Here is a 25,639-nt window from a genome sequence, read left to right on the forward strand (position 1 = left end):
TTGTGGAAGTATTTTTTAAAAATTTAGATAACATTGAAATTTTGTGACGTTTCATGGCTTAAATTTAGTAGCCAAATATGCAAACTTTACACCCTCCTAAAATCTGAACCATAACGTTTACAACCAAATAATTTGGCAAATCATCTTAATTCTCCAAGAGGAAATTTTGTGCCAATTTTCAAGTAATTCGGAGTTAGTGGGTGTAATTGCCAGGTGAATTGAGATAGAATGACCCAATGAAGTTCATCAGAAATTTGGCTAAAAAGTGATAATAAAATCATTTTAAATGTATAAAAATATGGAATTCTTACTAAACAAAGTTTAATATACATCACAAATAATATTATCTCCAATTACAGCAAATTTCATAACATTATCTCAAATAGATATGGAGCTATGTCACATTATAATAGTACTGTATTTTCAACCATGGCGGCCATTTTGTTTTTGCTCTAAAAAATTATTAAAGGCCTAATTGAATGGGCATCCACCTGAAAAACCTTCAGTATGGACCCCTCTAACAGTCTGACATGAATGCTTGCTCCTAACATTCCGTACCCCCTAAAGTGAATTTTCAAGATTTTGCCTCCTGACTACAATATCAAACTGGATAAATGCAGCCTTGCTTTTGTTGGGTATCCTGTTAAACCAGTTAATCGTATCCTCAGTGTTGACCCATTGGGTAAGGTTAAATTTCTTTTTTATTTGGTTGTTAATTCTTTTGAGGATCCTTTTACTTATTTTTCCGATTTCCGGTTTGGTGGGGTTAATAAGTCTGGTTTGGGGTTTAGTCTCGAAGTGTTCTTTGTGGTCTTTAAGGAGGAGGTATGCACTTTTTGTTTGGAGCTTGGAGACTCTATCGCTCAAGTTAGGGTGTCTGTAATGGTTTTACTGTCCAAATTTATATCCTTAATCATGTTGATTTCGGATTTTTTATATGTAGCGGTGAGGTTGTTATTAAGGAGTTTTATGTATCTCTGTTTGGAGATCTTATAGAAATTTTGAGATTTATCCGCCTTAACATATATTAGTTTGGATGTATGAATATCTTTATTTTGTCTAAATGTTGTTGGAACTGGTTTTTGTGTTTATGGAAGGATATGTTGTTTATAATGTCCGTAAGATCCGTTTCAAATTTCGCCAATTGCTCTGTTTGGAGCTGTGCTCTTGTTGCTGAATCCATAATATTCGGTGGTATTTATAGGATTTTTGTCCTTAAGAAAGAAGTAGGCCTTCCAGCGCATCTTCCTAGTAAGTTCCTCCATTCTTCTTATTAGGTTGAGAAGGTAGTCATTTTTTGGTGTTGTTGGGATGTTTTTGAGGGATAGGTTGAAATTAACTTTTTCCATTTCTTGTAAAGGTATAATCCAAGCTTTTTATGGAGAGTGCTCAACCGTGAAGGAGCATATATTTCTTTTCAAAAGAAATAAGGTAAAAAAAACCCATTAAAAGTACTCGATATGTTAATAAAGCTGTATATAATTTTTTATTGAGCCCGTAATAAATTTACATTACTGTTTCCATTGGATTTTCACCCCAGGAGATGAGGTAGAGTACCAATTAAAAGATATATATATATATATATATATTACTTCCGACCAAGGCTGACCTCTTAATCCTTAGGTAAAAGAGCGGCATATCTTTTTATTCTCTTTATCTCGACCGAAAACTCTCCTTTACTTTCGACTGGGGCTGACCCCTTAATCCTCAGGTAAAGAAGTTGCTTATCTTTAAAATTTTTATATTTATATTTTTATTACTTGTCTGATTTTTGATGGTTACCGCAAAAAGTTTGAGGGCGATGGTGTTGCTACACTGTCTCCCCCCTTCCCAAACCACCCATTTTTGCGTCCCCCCCCAACCGCCCCTTTTTGCGTTAATGCCCCCCCCCCAACCGCCCCTTTTTGTGTTACTGCCCCCCCTGATATCAAAGCACCGCCCCCAAGGGGGCGGTACCGCCCACTTTGGGAAACGATGAGTTAGGACGTGGCAGGCTTGGCCGAGGCTGCCTGTGAGCAGTTTGGACGTAATTTGTACGTCTCTCACCACTCCTCCCACGTCCAAAGGAAAAGTTAGCTTCAGTGCCCTGTAAAAAGAAGGATGAATATAAAGGGGAACCGTACCTTCGCATTTCACTGCTAACTGCTTCAGCGAGGGATGATTCGCTTCTGCCAGTCACACCATTGGGAACGCTACCTTGATCATCTTCCACAGCGCCTTGGTTCTCTTCCCCTTGTTGGTCCTGACAAAGGTCGTCATTGCCGGGACGTCTGCAAAATTCATTTCTTCCCCATGATTGTTGTGCATTGGTTTAGCCTGACCAGCTGTGACCTCTGGTTGCCTTTGAGGTCTGGAAACGGCTGCTGTGAGTCTGGCTCGCATATTTTCTCCCCTGGTAGGAACGGAAGCTTCTTGGTGTGCTCTGTTCTCGCCGGTGGGGGTGGGGGGGTTGGCTTCATGATTGGAGGTGCTTCTTCCACCTGCTCATTTTCGTCCGCTATGATGTTCTTGCGGGCCGAAGAGCTGTGTTCGGTATCGGGAGCCAGTTTGGGGAGAGCGTTCCGTTCATCCTGCATAGTGGATGTAGTTGCAGGGGTTTCAGGAACCTTCCCCTCCGGCTGGACTTCATGGTTAGTGTCCATCCGAGGGGGGCTGCGCGAGCCTTCTCTTGCCTTCCTCTTCTTGGCCTTTCTCTCCCTCTTACCTTTGCTGCTCCCTGAGGCAGGTTCGATTACCTCCTCCTCTGATCCGGTCTCTTCCTCCGATTCCTGCAGCTTTCTCTTACTGGCGCCGTTGGGAGGAGGATTGTCTGTATTTTGTTGAGATTGGATTGTCGCATCGATGGCGAGATGCCGCTCGAACTCGACTTAGGAGACATTGTGTACAACATGGAGCCGCCGTTAGCTCTTTCTCAGTTAATATATAAAGTTCTAATCTGTGATACAATTCATGACCGGCCGGGCTTTAGTGAGGGCGGTTACAGGGAGTAAATGGTGGGTTAGTCAAGTATAGCCAACGCCTCGCGTTAGATAAGGCTAAGGCAAAGAAGCGTTTAGAGGATAAGAACTAATGACCAGCCGCTCAAATCCAAGCTCTGTAACACATTTACAATGTAACAGTATTCTGGTATCAGCTTCGTCGTGGTTACACTTTAAGGAATTGACGTTTGTTCCACGGGCTGATTCTGCAGCCATCCTGTCATGGAATCCTCCAGAAGTCACAACATCGCATTCTTTTTGTGTTAATTTTGCTTGACGAATCAGCTCCATACTCAAGAAGTGTTCTAAATCTTTTTTGTTCTCTGGGAGGTCAATAAACTGTCTCCAGTTAACAGGTAATGGTACGTCCGTGTTATTCACTTTGTGACGTATTGGCCGGCTTTTTCCAATCCGAGAAATTCGAGTGGTATCCTTGATGGTATGTGCTTCATACCATCAAATATGACATGGACTCTGGAGCATGATTGACTAAAGTGACTAAAGACTGAGGTCACAAAATGGTCAGCGAGTTGTCCAAAGTTTTGGATATTTGCAGGTTTTCCAATTGCTTGGACAAGTGCCTGACCATCGATGATCACACAAGTTTTCAGGTTTGTTATTGGCAGTTGTTTCTCTACAGTTGTTCTTTTCTGGAGAATGTTGCCCAAAGTTGCTTTGTTGGTGCCTAGATTCTGAAAAAAAAAAAATGTTAAACTTTTCCATAGCTAAAAGATAAAATGAGGAATATTTGTTTTTAAGCTACCAGTACAAATAAAACCTAATAACAAATATATGATGTGGATTTATTTTAGCCTTGTAGGAACCCCCCCCCCCATAAAACATGACCTTTTGATTTATTTTAAAATAAGTTTTCAGTAAAATTCTCTCTCATAAACAAAAGTGGTATTCTACATTTTATTTTAAAAGATTACACATGAACAAACTGAAAAACTTGACAAAGAAATATATCAATTCTTTTAGAATTTATTCACATGTAAAATTAATTTAAAATATTTCTTAGTTATTTAAGTATTTTCGGATAGTTAATAAAATAAATTGCTGGGGACTAGTGTCCTTGATCAGCCTAGGAAGAAGCTTTATCGGGAACTAGTGGTGGGTACCGCGAAGGATCCCCTTTGTAGGCGATTAGGTTGGTCGTTGGAAGTTATGCGTTCTCAGTGGAGTTGGGCGCCGGGTCGGGATTTTCTGACTAACTCGGAATTCTCCCTGACCTGGCGACTGGTCCGAAAAGCACTGCCGCTCTTCGACGAATTCAGCATGTATGGAGAACAGACGAGGGCCTGGTGTCTGCGCTGCGACGAACACCGGCTCGAAACGGTCGAGCATGCGTTTTTCAGTTGTAGCCGGATCCAGGCCCTATTGAAGTACGTCGCAGAGGTAACGGCTCGCATCGATGGCGAGTGGCCGCTCGAACTCGATTTAGGAGACATTGTGTACAACAGGGGTCGGCAACCTTGTGGAGAGTGAGGGCCAAATAAGTATGTAGTATCATGGAGAGGGCCAAACAGTATAGCTAAGTGTAATGGAGAACCATATATAAAATATATAAATAAATTGGAGGGTGTTAAAAGAAAGGATTAATATGTAATAATTTTATTTAAACAATACTCATTATAATTACTATCACAATAAAAAAAAAACAGTCCTTTTTACAAACAAAAAACAAGAAATAATAAATGATTAATGAGACCCCTGTTTCTGCTTATTGTGTGATAACTTGTCTACATCAGGTGAAATATTTGTTGATGATAAAAGCAAAACATCATCCAGGTGATCGTCACGCAATCTACTTCTCAAATGACTTTTTGTATATTTCATTTTGGAAAAGACTTGTTCACAGGCATATGTACTGCTAAATAATGACATCATCAGTTTTGCATTAGCCATGATGTTTTTATACTTTCCGCTTGGCAATATATATTTCTTGTAAAAGTCAGCAGTGGATTCGAAATGATATTTCGATTTCAAAGATTCATTGCACTGCAAGTCAATTAACTCCAGCTGATATTCTTCTGCCACTTGCTCAACATCTGTTTCGTAAGGAGTACCAAATAACTTAAATAAAATTCTATATTTCCGGAAGTCAGCAAAAAGAAAACTCTTTTCTCAAATCCTTAATAGAGCTCACAAAGAAGTCCGGTATAAAATCTTTCTTGTGATTTTGGAGACTTGAGAAATGAGAGTAGTTTCCCTTTTGAAGCTGTGATTCCCACAGTTGAAGTTTGCTCTCAAAAGCATTAATTTTACTAAACATCTCAAATACATCCTTTTTCTTTCCTTGAAGCTCAAGATTCAAAGTGTTCATGTGGGTCGTGATGTCCACTAAAAAAGCTAACTTGCCAACCCACTGTGAATCTTGAAAGTGAGAATTATCTTGTTCTTTGCTTTCTAAAAACATGGAAATCTCTTCTCTCAATGCATATACTCGCTCCAGCATTTTCCCACGGGTAAGCCATCGAACATTTGAAAAATATGTAAGGTCGCCATACTCTGCTTCGATTTGTTTTAGAAATTCTTGGAATTGGCGGTGATTCAGCCCTCTTGACAATATAAAATTCACTATTTTTACGACCACTACCATGATGTCCTTAAAATTCAGTGATTTTGCACACAAGGCTTTTTGATGAATAATGCAGTGAAGTTTGATTATTTGTTTATCGATACCTATATGGTTTGGAGCAATGCAACAAACCCCTTTTTCTCTCCAACCATTGCTGGTGCTCCATCTGTGATTACTCCAGAAAGCTTTGATAAATCCAGATTCATTTCGGTAATCCATTTTATTACGCTTTGCAAAATATCTGCTCCAGTGCTAGTGTCTTTCATAGGAATCGATTTTGCAAATTCTTCCACAATATCAAATGTTTGTGTTACACCCCTCACAAACACAGCAAGTTGACAAGTATCCCTAATATCTGTGGTTTCATCGATAGTAATGGAATAATACTCCAGATTATTTAAACTCCCCTTCAATCCACTTCTGACATTTGCTGCCAATTCTTCAATTCGCCTTGTTACTGTTCTTGACAAGCTGATAGTAGAAAATAATTCCTTTTTTTCTGGACAAATAACATCTGCTACCTTTAACAATAATTCTTTGAAGAACTCTCCATCAGTAAATGGCTTCATCCTTTCTGCAATTAGTTTTGACACCTCGTAACTAGCGCGAATATTTCGGTCACTTTCTCCAACTTTTCTAGTAAAAAAGGATGATTGCTTTGTAAAATTATTTCTCAATCGTGCAAATTCGTGCTCTCATGCTTTTCCGGTAAAACTGTCGTAATAATTATGACGAGTTTCATAGTGCCGTTTAATATTTGAGACTTTCTTCACAGCAATGGTTTCTTGACAAATTAAGCAAACACATTTTGCAAAATGCTCAATGAAAAAATATTTAATTGTCCAGGCATCGTTAAAAATTCGGCACTCCAAATCCACTTTTCTTCTCTTAGCTTCCATGGGCTTGTTTTTGTTCAGACAAAAAACGATTTCTGGAAAGGAAAAAGAACAAAAAATATGGTAATAAGAGCTTGACATGGTGGGTGCACTAACTATACATATTTCCTTAAAATAAATATAAACATAATTGAACAGAAACACAATATAAAAATATTTATTATTCCTAGTTTTTCAATATATATTTCCTTAAAATAAATATAAACATAATTGAACAGAAACACAATATAAAAATATTTATTATTCCTAGTTTTTCAATATATATTTCCTTAAAATAAATATAAACATAATTGAACAGAAACACAATATAAAAATATTTATTATTCCTAGTTTTTCAATAAGAAAATAAAGTTATAAAAACTCTTATTATAAAAATATAAAAAAATATATTGACTTAAGATAATTCTTACAATGACTTTATTGTAAGTAAGACTAAACTTGACCAGTAACAATAAATTAGATATTACTGATGAATTTCTTCATCACTGGAGGCACTGGCGTAGCTAGGGGGGGGGGGCGGTCCGCCCCGGGCGGCACACCTGAGGGGGCGGCATTTTGAGAGGGTAAAAATAGAAAGTAGAAAAAAAATAAACAAAAGTTAGCAAAAAATATGAAATTTTATACCAAAAAGGTTGTAAAAAATCGGAATTTTGGGGGTATCGGAATCAGGGGGGGGCGGCATTTTTTTACTACCGCCCCGGGCGGCAAAAGGTCTAGCTACGCCACTGACTGGAGGATAAGTATATATTGTCAATAAATACACTGTAATGACTTTATGATGTTATCGGAATCTAAATTTGACTTGGATGTCAGGTAGGTATTCTGACATGGCAGATGTAAATTTATGTTGCTTCTTTCGTGACCTGATGAAAATACAAGAAACAAGAAAAAAATATAGTGAATTTCATAATTTATTCAAAAATTAGTGGTGCATTTCAGTGCACAGTATACAAGTGGGACACAAAATCCCACTTTTTGTAAAAAATAGATAAAATGCAATAAAACCAAGTAAAACTGCAAAAAAATCCGTCATAGTAATTTTTTTATCTTTAATCATTCACTGACGTATAATTAGATAACTAAATATAAGAATAAACTACTAAAAATGAAATTTTATTTACTTTTTAGCCATAAATATTCACACATCGACAAGTAAACCCGTTATAAAGATGTGTCGCAGTTTAAAGAAAACTCCTCCCTTTTAAAAAAACAAAAAAAACAAAAAAAACAAACAAAAAAAAAAACAACACCCATTATTAATAGCGGTCGATGAACGAAAAAACCTCCCACTCTCCTCTCATAGATTTCTCCACTCCCACTTCCTCTATTTCTTTTACGTGCGCGAGAGAACCAAGTTTCACCCCCTTCCTCTCTCTGATAGACAGATTGGACGTTTTTTTTGCCCTTAGTAAACAACTCTTACCACTACCAACACCTCCCACTCCCTCACAGTCACCAAACCTCTCGCATCACCCGCGTGCTCGTGCTTAAATAACACATCGTCATCATCATTCAAAGAACTTTTCAACACCTTTTTTTTTCATTTTCAATTCAAGGGACAAATAATCCCAATCTGCTCGAAAGGGTTAAGACTGTGAGACTTTGTCCCATTTTATATATTCAGGTTCTCAACTGTCACTTTAATTTGGTTTGCCTATATTCAGTGCATGTCCAGGGTAAAGTGGCGGGCCGGATGTGGCCCGCGGGCCGTAGGTTGCCGACCCCTGGACTAGACCATCCCCCCTCGAGAGTGAGGGAGAAACGAAGAAAAACATTTAACAAGGAAAAATGTTAAAACAAACGTGAAAAGCGCCTTGAACCTAGCCAAATGGCCCAGTGGCGGATCCCTTCCAAGACAATCGGACAAGAGCTAAAGTTTCGTAGCTGAAGAACAGATACTACACTTTGATCTCATTTATATATTTTATTGTTTAAAGAAAAAATTGGAAATACAAAACAGTACAAACAAAAATTTCAAAAACAACAAAATTAGGCACAAGGCCCTATAAGAAGTTGGGGAGGGGAAGGGTACAGGGTCTTTGTGACTAGAAAAGCAATGATGACTTGGAGTCTTATTCTTGACTGGCAACATTTACCATAATACCTCATTCACTCTATGGATCCTAATCTAACTAGTAAATCCCAAGCGTTGCGAATAAAAAAACATATATACAATTTGTAAAGGCTTATCTGTATGTATGTGTATGCATTTTTTTTTTTTTTTTTTTTTTTTTAACAAATATAGTGTGTGTATGTGCATTTGTGAGGTGACAAAAAAGTCCAATTTCATTGGTAAAATAAAGTTTTTGAATTAAATGTGTATCAGCTGGTGGAGTGGGGAAAGCTAATGAAAAAAGTTCAATTCAAACATAAAATATAAATCCTACTGGGTTGTTAGTATTGACCCCCCCCCATACTATTCTAGCGGCTAGATCCCCCCACTGTTTTCCGGGGAACCGAAAACAAGCAGGGAAATCCCTATAGAGGGTTGGGGAGAAGCCTTACTAGCAATGGGAGAAAACAAAGCAGTGGGTGGAGGGGTCGGTCGGTGACCTCTGAGTGGTGGGGGAGGATCGGGATTTATCCAAAACAAAGATGTGATAAAGGGGAGCGGGTAGACTCGGGGGTTTTTACCACCAGTCAAGAGTCTCTTTACTGAACTATGCTAAACTAAGCGGGATGGGTTCCGAAGGACTCAGCACCGCCCGTGCCATGCTTAAGGAGGTAACACGTATTGAAACTTGGCTCCTCGACGGATGCACTAACTAGTGCTGTGCACCCACCTCTTGTCAAATTCCACTCTAGGCAACCTCCTCCAATCGCATCTGATTTTTACTTTAAGCAAATGTTTAAAGTAAACAATCAGATCCCGATCTGGAACAGATGTCCCTTCGCGGACCAACTTGAGGCGCTAAATCCAGATCACCATACGTGCTACTGCTAGGATCGCCAGGAAAACCATACTTTCCTCCCTGGGGAACGGCGGCTACATGTTGTAGACAAAATATCCTTCGTCGAGATCGAGCGGACACTCGGCATCGATGCGAGCCGCTACCTCTCTGACGTACCCCAATAAGGGCTGTATCCGGCTGCAACTAAAAAACGCGTGCCCGATCGTTTCGGGCTCGCGTTCGTCACAGCAAGGACAAAAGCACCTCGTATGTTCTTTATACCGGTAGAGTCCGTCGAAAAGGGGAAGAGCATTTCGGACTAGTCGCCAAGTAAGGGAAAATTCCGAGTTGTTCAGAATCTCCCGTCCCGGCGCCCAACTCCAGTGAGAACAGACAACCTCCATCGACCATCCCATCCGCCTACAAAGTCCCCTCCACTAACTCTCGATATAATTTCTTTCTTGGCTGATCGAGGACACTGGTCCCCGGCAAAGCTCAAAGAGCGGTCCGGCATTCGGAGAAGAACTTAGACTCCCTCCTCGGTCTACGACGACCTTCTACCGAGGGGTTGGGTTTGAAATTGGGAAACCACAGGGACCCAAGGAGCGTCTTCAAGCAAACGACCCAGGAAAGCCAATCTCTCGGCGTTTCTATGACACAAGAGACTGGGGTGCCCCAGTCCTCCCTCGCTTGGACTCCGAACACAGACCTCTCTGCAGACATAATGCTTACCCTCGTTCCACAATAGTGAATCGAGGCGCCCTTGTAAGCGGGTTAGTCGTTCTGCAGGGAGAGGAAGTACAGACAAACGGTAAAGGATTAGCAGAAAGACGTATGTAGAACACGCCTCCGCCCGACCCTTCAAGGACAATTTCTTTCCAATCCAAGTCTTCACCGACGATTTGACCTTAGACTGTACTTCCGACCAATTCTTTTCCAGCTGAAGTCCCGGTCCAAACCAGACACCGAGAATGCGGAGCAGTCCATCGGTTCAGCTGAAAATACCTGGAAGCGAGTTTACCCCGGTCCTGTTGGGATTTGAATATCCCTGGAAATAAAGTTCAACTCTCACACATGAGAATGTGGGAACATGTCGATAAGTCCTTAATCCGAAATAAGACGAGGGCAATGTGCGAAGGAACACAACACAGTTATTAACAATTTAACAGTTTTAATGAGAAAGAAAATATGCACATATGTACAAGATAGAATAATACAGAACGACCAAATTAAGTGGATGGAAGTAAGAGAAGATAGTTAATTGTTGCGAAAACGTATTCTGCTAGACTTATCTGAAGAGGAGTCGTGTAACATTGTTGACATGCGCTTCCTCGCTTCGTTCGTTCTGGCTCCTTTTCGTTGGTGATATCTCGGTTGCAATTCAAACAGGGCTAGCAGGTTCCATCCTGACTGCCACTCACGCTGGTTGAAAAGCAATTGGAAAACTGGCAGAGCTACCGTCGAGGGTGTGTGATCCGCAAATCCGGATGAGATGAAAAAGAGGCCGCGAAGCGCGCGAGCAGGGGTTTTCTAAAGCCCCTCATGTGATTCCCAGAGGTGTGGGGATGGCTTCCCTAATCCACGGGCTGACAGGGGTTAAAGCAAATTTAATCAGCAGGAGCTGTACACAAATTAATTCCAATAGTCCAGGCCCCCAACCGCAGGCCAACAGACTTGCTATTCCCCACGACCTTATCTATATTGAGATTAAGGATTGCATTCCTATCACCCATTAAAACTACCCGTTCCGGATCCACTAGGAAGCCCTCCAACCGTCGAAAAAAGGATACCCTCTCTACAGCAGAATTGGGAGCATAAACAGCGACAATCCGAAAAACACTGCAATTAACGGTAACATCAACAACGCCCCCCGTCCTCGTCCGCGTGAACAACATTCACCGACGCTGTCAGGGTGCGATTTACTAACAAGGAGATTTCACGACTATGAGTATTGCCATATGCTGAGTAGACATTGAATTCGCCTGCCAGCACCTGACAATCCCCGTCACAAACAAAGTGGGTCTCCTGAATAGCTGCGATATCTACCTTAAGGGACACCAGATCTCTCAGCACGCGCGAGGCTTTGCTTCGACATCTCATGCCCCTCACATTCAATGTAGCTAGGTTCAAAGACATGATTAATGCATTTAAACAGTGTCACAAACGGGACTAAAGTCTTCAGGAGTTAGGACGTGACAGGTTTGGCCGAGGCTGCCCGTGAGCTTTTCGGACGTAACTTGTCCGCCTCTTACCACACTTTCCACGTCCAAGGGAAAACTTAACTTTAGTGCCCTGTAAAAAGAAGGGTGAACATAAAGAGGGATCCTACCTTCACTCTTTGCTGCCAGCTGCTTCAGAGAGGGGTGATCTTCCTCTACCAGTCGCACCTCTGTGAATGCTTCCTTGGCTGGTCTCACCATCTTCCACAGGGCCTTGGTCCGCTTACCTTTGTCGGTCCTAACAAAGGTCATCAGTCGTGGGGTGTCCGAGAAGTTTCTGGGGTCAGCGACTATTTTCCCCTGATGACCTCGCATTGGTTAAGCCTCACCAGCTGTGACCTCTGGTTTCCTTTGAGGTCTGGGAAGGGTTGTAGCGCGTCAGGCTCGCAAATCCTGTCTCCCAGCAGGAACGGTAGTTTGCGTGACCGTTCCATACGCACAGGGGGCAAGAACTTGGCGTCGGTTTTGCTCTGTTCGCCAGGCGCCTCCTCCTCCTTATCTTTGGCTTGGCCGTCCGCTTCTTGGATGGCGGGGGAGCTCGTTTCGGCCTGCATGGGGGTGGGAGGCAGAGGGACGTTTGCTGATTTAACATCTGGCCTCTCACTCTTGGTGTTGATGGAGGAGCCCCCGCGCAGGGGACTGAGTGAACTACCCCTGGCTTTCTTCCTTTTTGCCTTCCGCTCCCTTCTGTCTTTACGTTCGGTGTTGGCTACTGCTGCCTCTTCCTCCGACACCGTCTCCTCTTCAGACTCCAGCAGCTTCCTTTTGCCTGTATTGGAAGCTGCGCCTTCCTCATTACTTTGCTGTACCGCGACGGTGGTCTGTGATGCTTCGATAGACTTATTGTTTCTGCTATTGGCACCTCGGCTGATGGTTGTCTGGTGGAGGAGATGACCGTTCTGGTTTTCCCCTTCGTTACAGTGGTCCATCCATCGCTGGTTCCTGGCATTGCTGGCTTTGCTGTTGCGTTGGTGGCACTTGTTTTGTCAGCAGCAGTTCTTGCTGGGACCTTTATCGCAACTTTAACCTAGTAACAGTCAAAGCTGATCACGTAAGGCTTCTTTAAGTAGCAGCTTAACATATTAGGAGATAAAAGAAATAGAAAGAAAACAATGCAATTTTTAAGTAACACACAAATTACATTTAATAACAGAGAAGGAAAAAAAAAATGAAAGCGAAATGTTCTTTTTTTGAGTCCTAATATTCAAAGTTTATTCTTATAACATCGACTGAAAACTCGTGGGTGTAGAACCCATAAAAGGAGGGGGCTGCATAATAGTGTCCCATTATGCCGCTCTTAACAAGCCATTTAACAGTTAGAGAGAGCATCAATAATTAAAGGAAAAACTTACTTTGTAGAATATATTTTTTGAAGGATAGGAAAGAAAGAAAAAAAAAAAAGTCCACCATCCAATGTTGTTGAATCGCGATTACTTCCCTTGTATCTTTACAAGCACGATTTTCTTACTGCAAATGTTTCTTTTTTAGAAAACGTAATTTCCGTAGATAGGATCTTTTTCTTGGTTTTCCATTCAACACAATTTTTCCTTAGCTAGCAGCATCCGTCTAGCTCTCCGTTGATTACTCGTGGCTCTCGCGATCTTGCCTGATTGTTCATGCCTTTGTGCTTTAGGCATAGTTACTCTTCTTCGGCACTTGTTCTACAGTCTTTTCGAACAGTTCCTGTTCGAGACGTGACACATCCGTATATTCTCGGCTTCTTGTCTGCGTCTCCATTAATTATCCTTTTTTAGGGCTTATCTGCCCGACCTGAAACACGTCCCATTCCTAGGACTGTTGTTTCAAATTCCCGAGTCTACAGACATGTCTGCTCATTACAAAATCTTGTCTGCAACTGATTAAATTGGCGGTTTATTCGTATTTTGGCGGCAAAATCCTCTTTCCAACCGTCAACTGAAATTCAACACGCGCGACATCAGCAGCAGCTGTTAAAGTTTCATAGGAAGTGAGGGGGTGGAAAGGAAAGAGAAAGAAATGAAAAGAGAAAGAAAGGGACAGCCTAAAATTAATTTCTGACACTTTGGCTTGGACCTTTTTGGGGCAATCCTTAGCCATATGGCCCTGCTGCTGACACTGCCAGCAAATTGGCTTTCTTCCCTCCTCGCATTTTAGCATAGCTGGGATCTTGTAAAATTGCTCCGTGTTTAGGCGCATTTCCAATTTGTATTCTCCAGTGGGGATGTTTCTCTTCCTCTTAACAGGAACCACCGACTCCACATCCCCATATTGACTGAAGACTGCTCCTATGTGTTTAGGCTCTAGGAAGCAAGGGACTTTGAGAACTGATACCGTCGTTTTTCTCCGACTCATATACTCCGCCTGGAGCTTGATGTTCTGTGAGCGGAGCTGCGATTTCTTGGTGATGGTCTCTACCTCTTGCTGAATCGGGAGCAGGATGTCATACCTGGCGAAGCTTTTCCGGCAGACGTACCTGACTGGGATGTTCAGTTCCAGCAGTATGTCTACCATGGTATCTTTTCCGATACCCGCCAGGCTTTTGGTTCTGGTGTCGGAAGTAATCAGGGAGACTATTCTTTTTGTGACATTCGCTGTTGGGTATGTATATAATTAATACATACAAACTCGGGAAGGACCGATCAGCGAATGCGCTAAGCTATGGTTCTCCCTTCTAGAATGCAAAGCGCGCTGAGATTAGATGGAATAATGTTTCCATTGTGATATTTTATATACATCAAATAACAAAGAGAAAAAAAAAACCAAACAAACGGCGGATTATATTTTAATTCCAAAATTACGGGTGCATCACGCGTGATTCTTCTTTTATTATTAAATCTAGAAAATATGGAGAGGGAGATTCTCTTGGTTGTTTTTTTTTTTATATAAAAAAATGAAATGTCACATTACTCATTTATATATATATGCCAATTCAATATATTGATGCTGAAATAACAATCAATCATTCGCACATTAAATCAGAACTTGATTCCTTTTCTCTTTTTTTTTTCTTATATATAAAAAATGAAATGTCACATTACTCATTTATATATATATATATATATATATGCCAATTCAATATATTGATGCTGAAATACTAATCAATCATTTATTTTTTTTGTGTTCATAGTGCATCTGCACTTCATGATATAGAAAAGAGCAAATATCTGCAAAACGTTCTAGATCTCTTCCGAGAGTCATATTGGTTGCTTTCTCTCTTTTTTTCTTTTTTTTTTTTACGTAATGAAAACCCCCGCTATGAAAAATTCTTTTTCATACTTGTCATATCGCCTTCTGCGTTAAAAGAAAAATGCCTGTATTTACCTTAGGTTTTCCAGGTTCATATTCCTCTTTTTTTTTTTTTATCTTGATGGGGTTAAATCGGTAATTCCTTTTTTTTTCTAATTCCCACGTGGTGCGCTGCGTCTATCCCATTTTCAATCTTCCCGGCAACTGACTTTCCATTTTTTTTTTTTTTGTCGCCTTAGTTATTTCCCTTGGTCCTCGCTCCTGCTGATATTCTTTCTCTATGTTCTCTACGTTCTCTCTCTCTCTTTTGCCAATGTGCCGTTTCGACGGGTTTGTTTATCTTTTTCGTACGGGCCTGTCACATTTTCTTCATGTCTTTGACGGAACCCGGAAGTGGTTGAATGGTATTACCGTCCGTAAACTCTTTGTATGTCGACTCGAATAGCTCCCTGTATTCATCAGGTGTCAGCTGGGATTGTGGACCCCAAGATGACCCCTCTGCTTGGCTGGAGGATGCAGTCGCATCTTTACTCTCTTGCTTCTGCTTCTGCGGCTGCTTGGGAGTTGCCTGTTTATGCTGGGAAGTCAGAGATGGCCATTCCATGCTGGTGAGTTGGCTAGCCTCTGTTTCCCGGGATTCTCCCTACTTGCTCTTGTGTGGGGACTTTGTTCCTGATGACACAACTTCAGTAGTCGTTGTGGCAGGAGCTGATGAGTTAGGGCGACTCCCCTCCTGGGTAGCTGACCGGGGTTCGTTATTGGGTTCCCCGAAGAGGACCTTAATGGACTTAATGGTGGAGTTTATGATGTCCAGGGTACTCTCCGCGGAATCCTTTTATTGGTTTTTCTCCCCTTGGGTGGAGTTGACCATTGGGGGAGCAGGACTCTCGTTTTTGGTAGGAGTCGCGGGTAGGGTTCGAGGGACGTGTGCCGTAACCATTTGAGGGCTGCCTTTCCCGGTGATTATGGCTTCACTCTTTGGTTCCTTCCCTCTTTTCTGGGGTGTATTGCTCCCCTCCTGGGGAGCAAAAACTGAGGCTTCTTCCTGCCTTGATGTAGGGGACTGCAGGGCTCCAGTTACCACGGGTTCTGGAAGCTTTTCCCTACTCGTAGTCTTCTCTGGTGGGGAGTGGTCCTCTTGGGGAGCTGAGACCGCACTTGGTGCTGCTTTGGTTATAGTGTCCAGGGTCGCCGCGGGCTGCGGCCCTACCCCGCCAATTTTTTTCAAGGTTGCCGCGGGCTGCGGTCCTACCTTACTGTCCACAGGTCCTCTCTCGTATTCTCCACTGGCCCGGGGCCGGGATTTTACTTCCTTTTCCATGGATTTTTCAGGGAGAGCGATTCTCCGCATTTGGGGTGGTAATCCCCGCCTGCTCGGAATCGTGGAGGGGGTGTTGGTCGCTGATGCAGACCAGGCTTTGGAGGGAGGAAAAAATAAAACAGTACGGGGGAAAAAGGGGATGGCCAGGGGCGAAGAGAGTTGACCTCCCCTTGCGGGGAAATCTGGTTAGTCAGCTCGATCCCCTCTTGAGACGAAATGGTGGCTAGCGGGTCTGAGTGCCGCGTTGCAATTAAGGAAAGAGAGGGATTGGCATCTCTGCCCAGAGAGAAGGCAGAAACGAAGGTATAAACCCCAAAACCCTTTCCTCAAACAACCCCAACAGGAAACAACAAAGAGACCCGGTCTGCTCAATCCAACGGGAGAGCAGCGAAGGAAGACAAAGACTAGCGGGTCAGAGTGCCGCTAGCAATTATGAGGGAGAAGTAGACATTCCTCCCAGAGAGAGGGAGAAAGGAAGAAACCTTAAAACTAAAAAACTTAAAACTAAACCTTAAAACTATGATCAAGGTCCTGACTCCCCAAAAGAGGGGGTCTGGTCCTTGCAGACATAAAATGCCTTGAACCTGGTAATTGAAGACCAAAAGTTTTGTATGCTGAAGAACAGATACTACACTTTGATCTTTATATTTAATTTATTTCGTTTAAAGAAAAAATTAAAATTAAAAAAATTCCAATATAAAATTAAAAAATTTACAAAAGTAAACTCTCCAAAAAACAAACAAATTTAGGCACAAGGCCCTATAAGATCGGGGGAGGGGAGTGTTGCAGGGTCTTTGTAACTAAAGTAAAAATGGAATCTTTGGCGACTTTACTCTTGACTGGCAACATTTACCACAATACCTCATTCACTCTGGAATCTAAAGCTAACTAATGAAAACCCCAGCGTTTTTGCAAAAAGGATATATATACAATTTCTGTGTGTGTGTTTGTGTGTGCGCGCATTTTTTTTTTTTTTTTTTTAAATAATGTGTGTGTGTGTGTGTGTGTGTGAAAAAAGTTCAATTCATTGGAAAATAAAAAGTTCTTGAATTTGGAAGAAAAGCAGTTCATGTTGGTGAGTGGGAAGTATAGAAAAAATATACAAAAAATAAAATTAGTGCATTGTTAGTAAGGTCCCTCCCTGAGCTAATCTAAGTAGTTAGATCACCTACTGTTTTCCGGGGTACCGAAAAAAAGCGGGGAGATCCCTAGTGGGGATTGGGAAGAAATCATATCGGGTGTTGGGAGTAAAATAAATAGATTGTTAAAAACAAAAAGGGGGAATATATTAGGTGGCGACCTTCGAGTAGGGGTTGGTCAGGGGATGATAGAACAAAAAGATAGGGGGGGTAGTGGTAGGGTAGCCTCGGAAGGTTCTCTAGTGCCAAAAAACAAACAATCAAGGGACAGGATCTCATTTGTACCACCAGTCAAGAGTCTCTTTACTTTTTATTTGTCTAACCTAGCGGGATGGGCTCCGTAGGATCCAGTACCGCATGTGCCATGCCTATGGTGGTAACACGAATTCAAACTTGGCGCCTCGTCGGATGCACAAGCTAGCGTCATGCACCCACCTCTTGTCAAAGACCACTCGAGGCAACCTCTTCCAAACGCATCTGATCTTTACTTTAAGCAGATGCTTAAAGTAGACTATCAGATCCCGATCCGGAACAGATATCCCTTCGCGGACTTGCTTGAGGCGTGTGATCCATATGACCATCCTCGCTACTGCTAGTATCGCTAGAAAAACCATTCTTTTCTCCCTAGGCAGCGGCGGATCAATGTTCTCCACAAAATATGATTCGTCGAGTTCAAGCCAGCGCTTGGCATCGATGCGAGCCGTTACCTCGTTGACGTACCCTAGGAGGGTCTTGAGCCTGCTACAGCGGAAAAAGGCATGACCGACAGTTTCTCTCATGTCTTCGTCGCAGCGCAGGCAGTAGACCCGGGTTTCTTCATTGTAAAGGTTGAGTTCCTCAAGAAGGGGCAGTGCGTTCCGGGCAAGTCGCCAGGTAAGGGAAAATTCCGAATTTGTAAGAAAGTCCCGTCCTGGCGCCCAACTCCACTGGGAGCGGACCTCCTCCAACGACATCCCCATCCGTTTCACTAGCGGTTCCTTTTTGCTACACCCCACTAGCTCCCGATAAAGCCTGTTCCTAGACTGTTCGAGGACACTGGTCTCCGGCAACGCTCTAAGTACGGACCGGCATTCGGCGTAGAATATTTGTTCCCCCCTCGGTCTCCGCCGTGGTCAGGTGTGAGATTGGAAAACGAGCTTTCAACTGCAGTGACCCATGGAACGTCTACGTACAACGAACGGCTCAGGGAGGCCAACCTCTCTGCGTGCTTGTGACACAGGAGATCGGGCAGTCCCAAGCCTCCCTCACTCGGATTTCGAACACAGACCTCTCTGCAAACATAATGCTTACCCTCGTTCCACAAGAGTGCGTCGAGGTGCTCCTGTAAGCTGATTCGTCGTTTTGCAGGGAGGGGAAGTACAGACAGACGGTAAAGGATGAGCGGAAAGACATATGTAGCACACGCCTCCGCCCGACCCTTCAAGGACAATTTCCTTCGAACCCAAGTCTTAACAGAGGATTCGACCTTGGCCTCTACTTCCTACCAGTTTTTCTTCAGCTGGAGACCCGGTCCGAACCACACACCAAGGATCCGGACCGGGCCGTCAGTCCAACTGAAGATGCCCGGAAGCGGATTTACCCCGGTCCAGGCACACTACCGCAGACCCACCGACTTACTGCGATTGAAGACGGCCCCCGTAACTTCTTCATATTGAGCGAGCGCCTCGGTGACCACTTGAATGTCCATGGGGCAAGACACGAACACGGTGACGTCATCGGCGAACGCGGAAACCCTGGCTTGTGTGCCTCCAGGGAGAGCTATTCTGTGCAGGACTGGTGTAGTCGCCTCGTCCCTTAACTTGCGAAGGACGGGTTCCAACGCCAGGACGTACAAGAGAGGCGGCAGCGGACAACCCTGTTGCACCGACCGGGAGACGGCAAAAAGACTCCGACAGCTTACCGCTGATCTGCACCGCTACCGTCGGCCTGTCATACAGTACAGAGATCCACTTGCGGAAGTCCAGATTAAATCCGGCGGCCTCCACCACAGATCCCAGGAACCTATGGTCCACCCTATCGAAAGCCTTGGACTGATTCAAACTGATCAGCGCGGCCTCGGCGTCGTCTTCTGTCCCCTCTATGATCGTGCGTATCAGATGAAGATTGTCCTGAATCGATCTCCCCTTTACAGCATAGCTCTGGTCTGGTTCGATCAAGTCAGTGATGACAACCTGCAACCGATTCGCAAGAACCTTGGCCAAAATCTATAACTCTGTGTTTAGCAGAGTCAAGGGCCTGACATCGTCTAAATCTTCCTCCCCACCATGCCGTTGACCTTTCCTCAGCAATGTGATCACTCCCTTGGTCACCTGCCGGCAATACGTATTGTGGCTGGGATTCCGTAGAAACCCACCTTGTCGACCACCATTTGCACCTTGTAATCACCGGTCATTATGTTTCGTTGACCGCGACAAGGTGTTACCTCCTTCACATCCCCATACTGACTGAGGATTACCCCCAGCTGTTTCGCTCCCATGTAACAAGGGATGTTCAGCACCGACACGTTTGTTCGCCGCCTGTTGAGGTAGACCGGGTGCAGCTTTATATTCCTCGACTGGTTGTTCATTTTGGAGAGTCTGACGGCGTCCTCTGGGGTGGGAAGCAGTACATCCCACATTGCATAACTCTTTCTGCAGATATAATTAGCCGGGATGTTCTGCTCCATCAAGATCTTGACCATCGTCTCCTTGTTTATACCGGTCAGACCTCTCGCCTTTGTATCTGAGGTAATTAGCGAGAGCACTCTCTTTTCCAGGCTTTCCACTTGACCTAGAAGGGGCTGGATTGTGTTGCCCTTTGTGTACTAGCTGTATTTGGCAAGAAAGAGCTCTCTATAATCCTGGGGGGTCATTTTAACCTCGTCTTTAGGTCCCCATGCTGTTCCTCCTCCTTGTGTGGTATTTGACGTCCCTGGGGCCGGAGGAGCTGTGGCTGGAGCTGGCTGCTTCATGGGGGCTGGCGATGTTGCTGGCGTGGGGGTGTGACCTTTACCGGCCAGTGTTGGCCAGTCCGCAGGTGTCGTAGCGTGCTGGCTTTCCTGGCTTTCCGGGTCATTCCCCGAACTATGCTTCTTTTTCTTCTGAGGCTGGGTTTTGTTAGCCTCAGATGACAGTGCCTCCCCTCCTGGGGAGGCCTTCCCTATGTCTGTTGTGGCCGCTGGTTGGAGGGTTTCTGCTGGCTGGACCTTGTTGTTGCCGGTCTGGTCCTTGGCCGCTTCTTCCTTCGCTTCCTTCTTGGCCGCTTTCTTCCCTTCGTTGCCCTCTTGGGGAGTGTTGAGGGGCAACGGATTTTTTATATCCTCCCCGAATAGCGATTGCAGGGAGGCTCGCGTTTCATTGAACAGTTCCTGTTCAGTCTTCTTGCAGGAGCTGTTTTTCTTTTCTTCCCCTTTTGTTGGTGGGGGATCCCGCTCTTGGGGAGCGGGGGAGCATTGTCCTGGTGTTGCCACCATAACTTCTGGGACCTGGGGAGTAGCTTGTCCTGGTCCCTCTGTTTTCCCCGCCTGGCGTTCTTGGGGCACCTTTCTGAGGCTGATTGCCCATGTGGGGAGTTGCTTGGCCCTTTTTTTGGGTGTAGCTGGTAATTTTCCGGGGGTCGCCGCGGGCTGTGGCCCTACCCCGCCAATTTCTATCAAGGTCGCCGCGGGCTGCGGCCCACCTTGCTGCTATCCTGCTCTGCTACATTCTCTCCAGTGGCCCGGGGCCGGGATTTGACTCCCTTTTCTGGGGATTTCTCAGGGGGAGCGATGTCACGCATTTGGGGTGGAGTACCCCTCCTGCTTGGCATCGTGGTGGGGCGTTGGCCGCTTATGCAGACCAGGCTTGGGAGGGAGGTAAAATAAAAATAGTGCGGGGGGGACAAAGGGATGGAGGGGGTGGCTAGGGGCGAAGAGAGAAAGAGAGTTGACCTCCCCTCGCGGGGAAGTCACGTTAGTCAGCTCGATCCCCCCCTTGCGGGGGGAGAGCAGAGAAGTGAGACGCAGTGGTTGATAGCAGGTCCGAGTGCCGCGTCGCAAGTAAGGAAAGAGAGGGATAGGCATCTCTGCCCAGAGAGAAGGCAGAAACGAAGGTATAAACCCCAAAACCCTTCCCTCAAACAACCCTAACAGGAAGCGACAAAGAGACCCGGTCTGCTCGATCCAATGGGAGAGCAGCGAAGGAAGATAAAGACTAGCGGGTCAGACTGCTGCTAGTTAATTAAGAGGGAGAAGTAGACATTCCTCCCAGAGAGAGGGAGAAAAGAAGAAAAAACCTTCAGACTAAATCTTAAAACTAAACCTTAGACTAGGCTCAAGGTCCTGACTCCCCAAAGGAGGGGGTCTGGTCCTTGCAGACGTAAAAATGCCTTAACCTTGCTCGAGAGCCCGGTGGCAGATCCCTTCTGAGACAATTGGAAGAGCAAAAGTTTTGCAGCTGAAGAACAGATACTACACTTTGATCTTTATATTTAATTTATTTCGTTTAAAGAAAAAATTACAATTAAAAAAAATTCCAATATAAAATTAAAACATTTAAGAAAGTAAATTCTTCAAAAGACAAAACAAATTTAGGCACAAGGCCCTATAAGATCTAGGGAGGGGAGTGTTGCAGGGTCTTTGTAACTAAAGTAAAAATGGCGTCTGTGGCGACTTTACTCTTGACTGGCAACATTTACCACAATACCTCATTCACTATGTGGAATCTAAAGCTAACTAATGAAAATCCCAGCGTTTTTACAAAAAGGATATATATATATGCAATTTCTGTATGTGTGTGTGTGCGAATTTTTATTTATTTATTTATTTATTTAAAATAAATGTGTGTGTGTGTCTTTGTGAAAAAGTTCAATTCATTGAAAAAAATTAAAAGTTCTTGAATTTGGAAGAAAAATAGTACGTGTTGGGGAGTGGGAAATATAGGAAAAATGTACAAAAAATAAAATTGCCTAGTGCATTGTTAGTAAGGTCCCTCCTTAAGCTAAGCTAAGTAGTTAGATCGCCTACTGTTTTCCGGGGCACCGAAAACAAGCGGGGAGATCTCTAGTGGGGATTGGGAAGACTTCATATCGGGTGTTGGGAGTAAAATAGATTGTTAAAAACAAAAGGGGGGAATATATTTGGTGGCGACCTTCGAGTAGGGGTTGATCAGGGGATTATAAAACAAAAAGATAGGGGTGGTAGTGGTAGGGTAGCCTCGGAAGGTTCTCTAGTGCCAAAAAATCGAGGGACAGGATCTCATTTGTACCACCAGTCAAGAGTCTCTTTACTTTTTATTTGTCTAACCTAGCGGGATGGGCTCCGTAGGACCCAGTACCGCATGTGCCATGCCTATGGTGGTAACACGAATTCAAACTTGGCGCCTCGTCGGATGCACAAGCTAGCGTCATGCACCCACCTCTTGTCAAAGGCCACTCGAGGCAACCTCTTCCAAACGCATCTGATCTTTACTTTAAGCAGATGCTTAAAGTAGACTATCAGATCCCGATCCGGAACAGATATCCCTTCGCGGACTTGCTTGAGGCGTGTGATCCATATGACCATCCTCGCTACTGCTAGTATCGCTAGAAAAACCATTCTTTTCTCCCTAGGCAGCGACGGATCAATGTTCTCCACAAAATATGATTCGTCGAGTTCAAACCAGCGCTTGGCATCGATGCGAGCCGTTACCTCGTTGACGTACCCTAGGAGGGTCTTGAGCCTGCTACAGCGGAAAAAGGCATGACCGACAGTTTCTCTCATGTCTTCGTCGCAGCGCAGGCAGTAGACCCGGGTTTCTTCATTGTAAAGGTTGAGTTCCTCAAGAAGGGGCAGTGCGTTCCGGGCAAGTCGCCAGGTAAGGGAAAATTCCGAATTTGTAAGAAAGTTCCGTCCTGGCGCCCAACTCCACTGGGAGCAGACCTCCTCCAACGCCATTCCCATCCGTTTCACTAGCGGTTCCTTTTTGCTACGCCCCACTAGCTCCCGATAAAGCCTGTTCCTAGACTGTTCGAGGACACTGGTCTCCGGCAACGCTCTAAGTACGGACCGGCATTCGGCGTAGAATATTTGTTCCACCCTCGGTCTCCGCCGTGCTTCGACCGAGGGGTCAGGTGTGAGATTGGAAAATGAGCTTTCAACTGCTGTGACCCATGGAACGTCTACGTACAATGAACGGCTCAGGAAGGCCAACCTCTCTGCGTGCTTGTAACAAAGGAGATCGAGCAGTCCCAAGCCTCCCTCACTCGGATTTCGAACACAGACCTCTCTGCAAACATAATGCTTACCCTCGTTCCACAAGAGTGTGTCAAGGTGCTCCTGTAAACTGATGAGTCGTTTTGCAGGGAGGGGAAGTACAGACAGACGGTAAAGGACAATTTCCTTCGAACCCAAGTCTTAACAGAGGATTCGACCTTGGCCTCTACTTCCGACCAGTTTTTCTTCAGCTGGAGACCCGGACCTTCTTCATATCGAGCGAGCGCCTCGGTGACCACTTGAATGTCCGTGGGGCAAGACACGAACACGGTGACGTCATCGGCGAACACGGAAACCCTGGCTCGTGTGCGTCCAGGGAGAGCTATCCCACGCAGGACTGGTGTAGTTGCATCGTCCCTTAACTTGCGAAAGAGGGGTTCCAACGCCAGGACGTACAAGAGAGGCGACAGCGGACAACCCTGTTGCACCGACCGGGAGACGGCAAAAGACTCCGACAGCTTACCGTTGATCTGCACCGCTACCGTCGGCCTGTCATACAGTACAGAGATCCACTTGCGGAAGTCCAGATTAAATCCGGCGGCCTTCACCACAGATCCCAGGAACCTATAGTCCACCCTATCGAATGCCTTGGACTGATCTAAACTGATCAGCGCGGCTTCGGTGTCGTCTTCTATTCCCTCTATGATCGAGCGAATCAAATGAAGATTCTCCTGAATTGATCTCCCCTCCACAGCATAGCTCTGGTCTGGTTCGATCAAGTCAGTGATGACAACCTGCAAGCGATTCGCTAGAATCTTTGCCAAAATCTTTAACTCTGTGTTTAGCAGAGTCAAGGGCCTAAAGTCGTTAAAAGTTTCCACCCTACCATGCCGTTGACCTTTCCTCAGCAATGTGATCACACCCTTGGTCACCTGTCCAGGGATGGATCCCTGGGCAAACCAATGGTTGAACATATCCTTCAGAATAGGGACCAACATGGGCGACAGCCTCAAATAGAACTCATAGGGCAAACCATCAAGCCGCGGGGACCTGTTGTAGCCGACCTGCTTCAACGCAGTAATGACCTCTTGTTCCGTAATAAGACCATCACAGCTAGCCGCCCGAGCCGCCGTGAGGCGGGGCGAGTCAGCCAAATAGCTACCAAACTCATCGACCCTGAGTCCGGGTAGTTGGGTGAAGCGCTCCGATATATGCTCCCGAAACCCCTCGCAAATCTCCCGAGGCGATAGATACTAGGGCGTGTCCTTCCAGGTTATGTACTTTTCGAATGTAAACGTCCGAATCGCGTCTTAGAGCAGCCTTATGCTCGACAGCGTCAACATTCACAGCCTCGTTAGAAACTTTCATTAACCTAGCCCTAACTACTTGACCTTCATACCGATCGCTAGCCACTCGGCTGAGGTCCTGTTTAGCTAGTGCTATCTCTAGGGAGTACCCCCCCTCCATCGCCCGGGTCATCTTATCCTCTAACCGCTTCTTTGCCTTAGCCTTATCTAACGCGCGGCGTTGGCTGTACTTGACAGAGAAGCGTCTAATTTTTACCATAAGACTAACCCACCACTTACTCCCTGTAACCGCCTCCACTAAAGCCCGCTGAATTAATTCGGTAACCTTCAACCGGTAGTCCTCCAGCTCCAACAAGGTGCTGTTGAACTTCCAGTATCCGGCTAGTTTAGGCCTAGCACTTAAGTTCAAACGGGCCATAACGAGTTTATGGTCCGAGTGTCCTAACAAGTGGAACGTGGGGCACGATAGAAAGTCTACGTTTCCTCTTCTAATTAACATCCGATCCAAGTAAGTACTTGGATGGGAAGGCACTACTGAATGCCACATCCACATCTCCCGCCCCGGATGATCCAGACGGAATCTGTCGAGGCCATCAGGTCAGACAGAGTGCTGTCACACCGCACCGACCTGCTAGCCCCCCCCCCCCCGACCTTTTCTATTTTGGGATCAAGGATTGCATTTCAATCACCCATTAAAACTAGCCGTTCCGGATCCACTAAGAAGCCCTCCAACCATCGAAAAAAGGTTGCCCTCTCTACAGCAGCATTGGGAGCATAAACAGCAACAATCCGAAAAACGCTACAATTAACAGCAACATCAACAACAAGCGCCCGCCTGTCCTCGTCTGCGTGAACAACATTCACCGACGCTGACAGGGTGCGATTCACTAGCAAGGAGATTCCACGACTATAAGTATTGCCATATGCTGAGTAA

General features: G+C 44.7%; 2 protein-coding genes across 3 annotated transcripts in view; one reads left to right on the forward strand and one right to left on the reverse strand.

Annotated features, from left to right (window-relative positions):
• The window catches only part of LOC145276733 (U1 small nuclear ribonucleoprotein A-like), a 199,744-nt gene that overhangs the window by 133,252 nt on the left and 40,853 nt on the right, over positions 1 to 25,639 (forward strand). The gene's annotated exons all lie outside the window — the stretch shown is intronic.
• On the reverse strand, positions 5,664 to 6,128 carry LOC145276559 (general transcription factor II-I repeat domain-containing protein 2-like). The gene has a single exon (XM_080127753.1). The coding sequence runs from the start codon at positions 6,126 to 6,128 to the stop codon at positions 5,664 to 5,666; it is 465 nt and encodes a 154-aa protein (XP_079983879.1).

This window comes from Euprymna scolopes, chromosome 5 (genome assembly GCF_053919585.1).
Source record: "Euprymna scolopes isolate OS-2025 chromosome 5, ASM5391958v1, whole genome shotgun sequence".
Classification (NCBI taxonomy): domain Eukaryota; kingdom Metazoa; phylum Mollusca; class Cephalopoda; order Sepiida; family Sepiolidae; genus Euprymna; species Euprymna scolopes.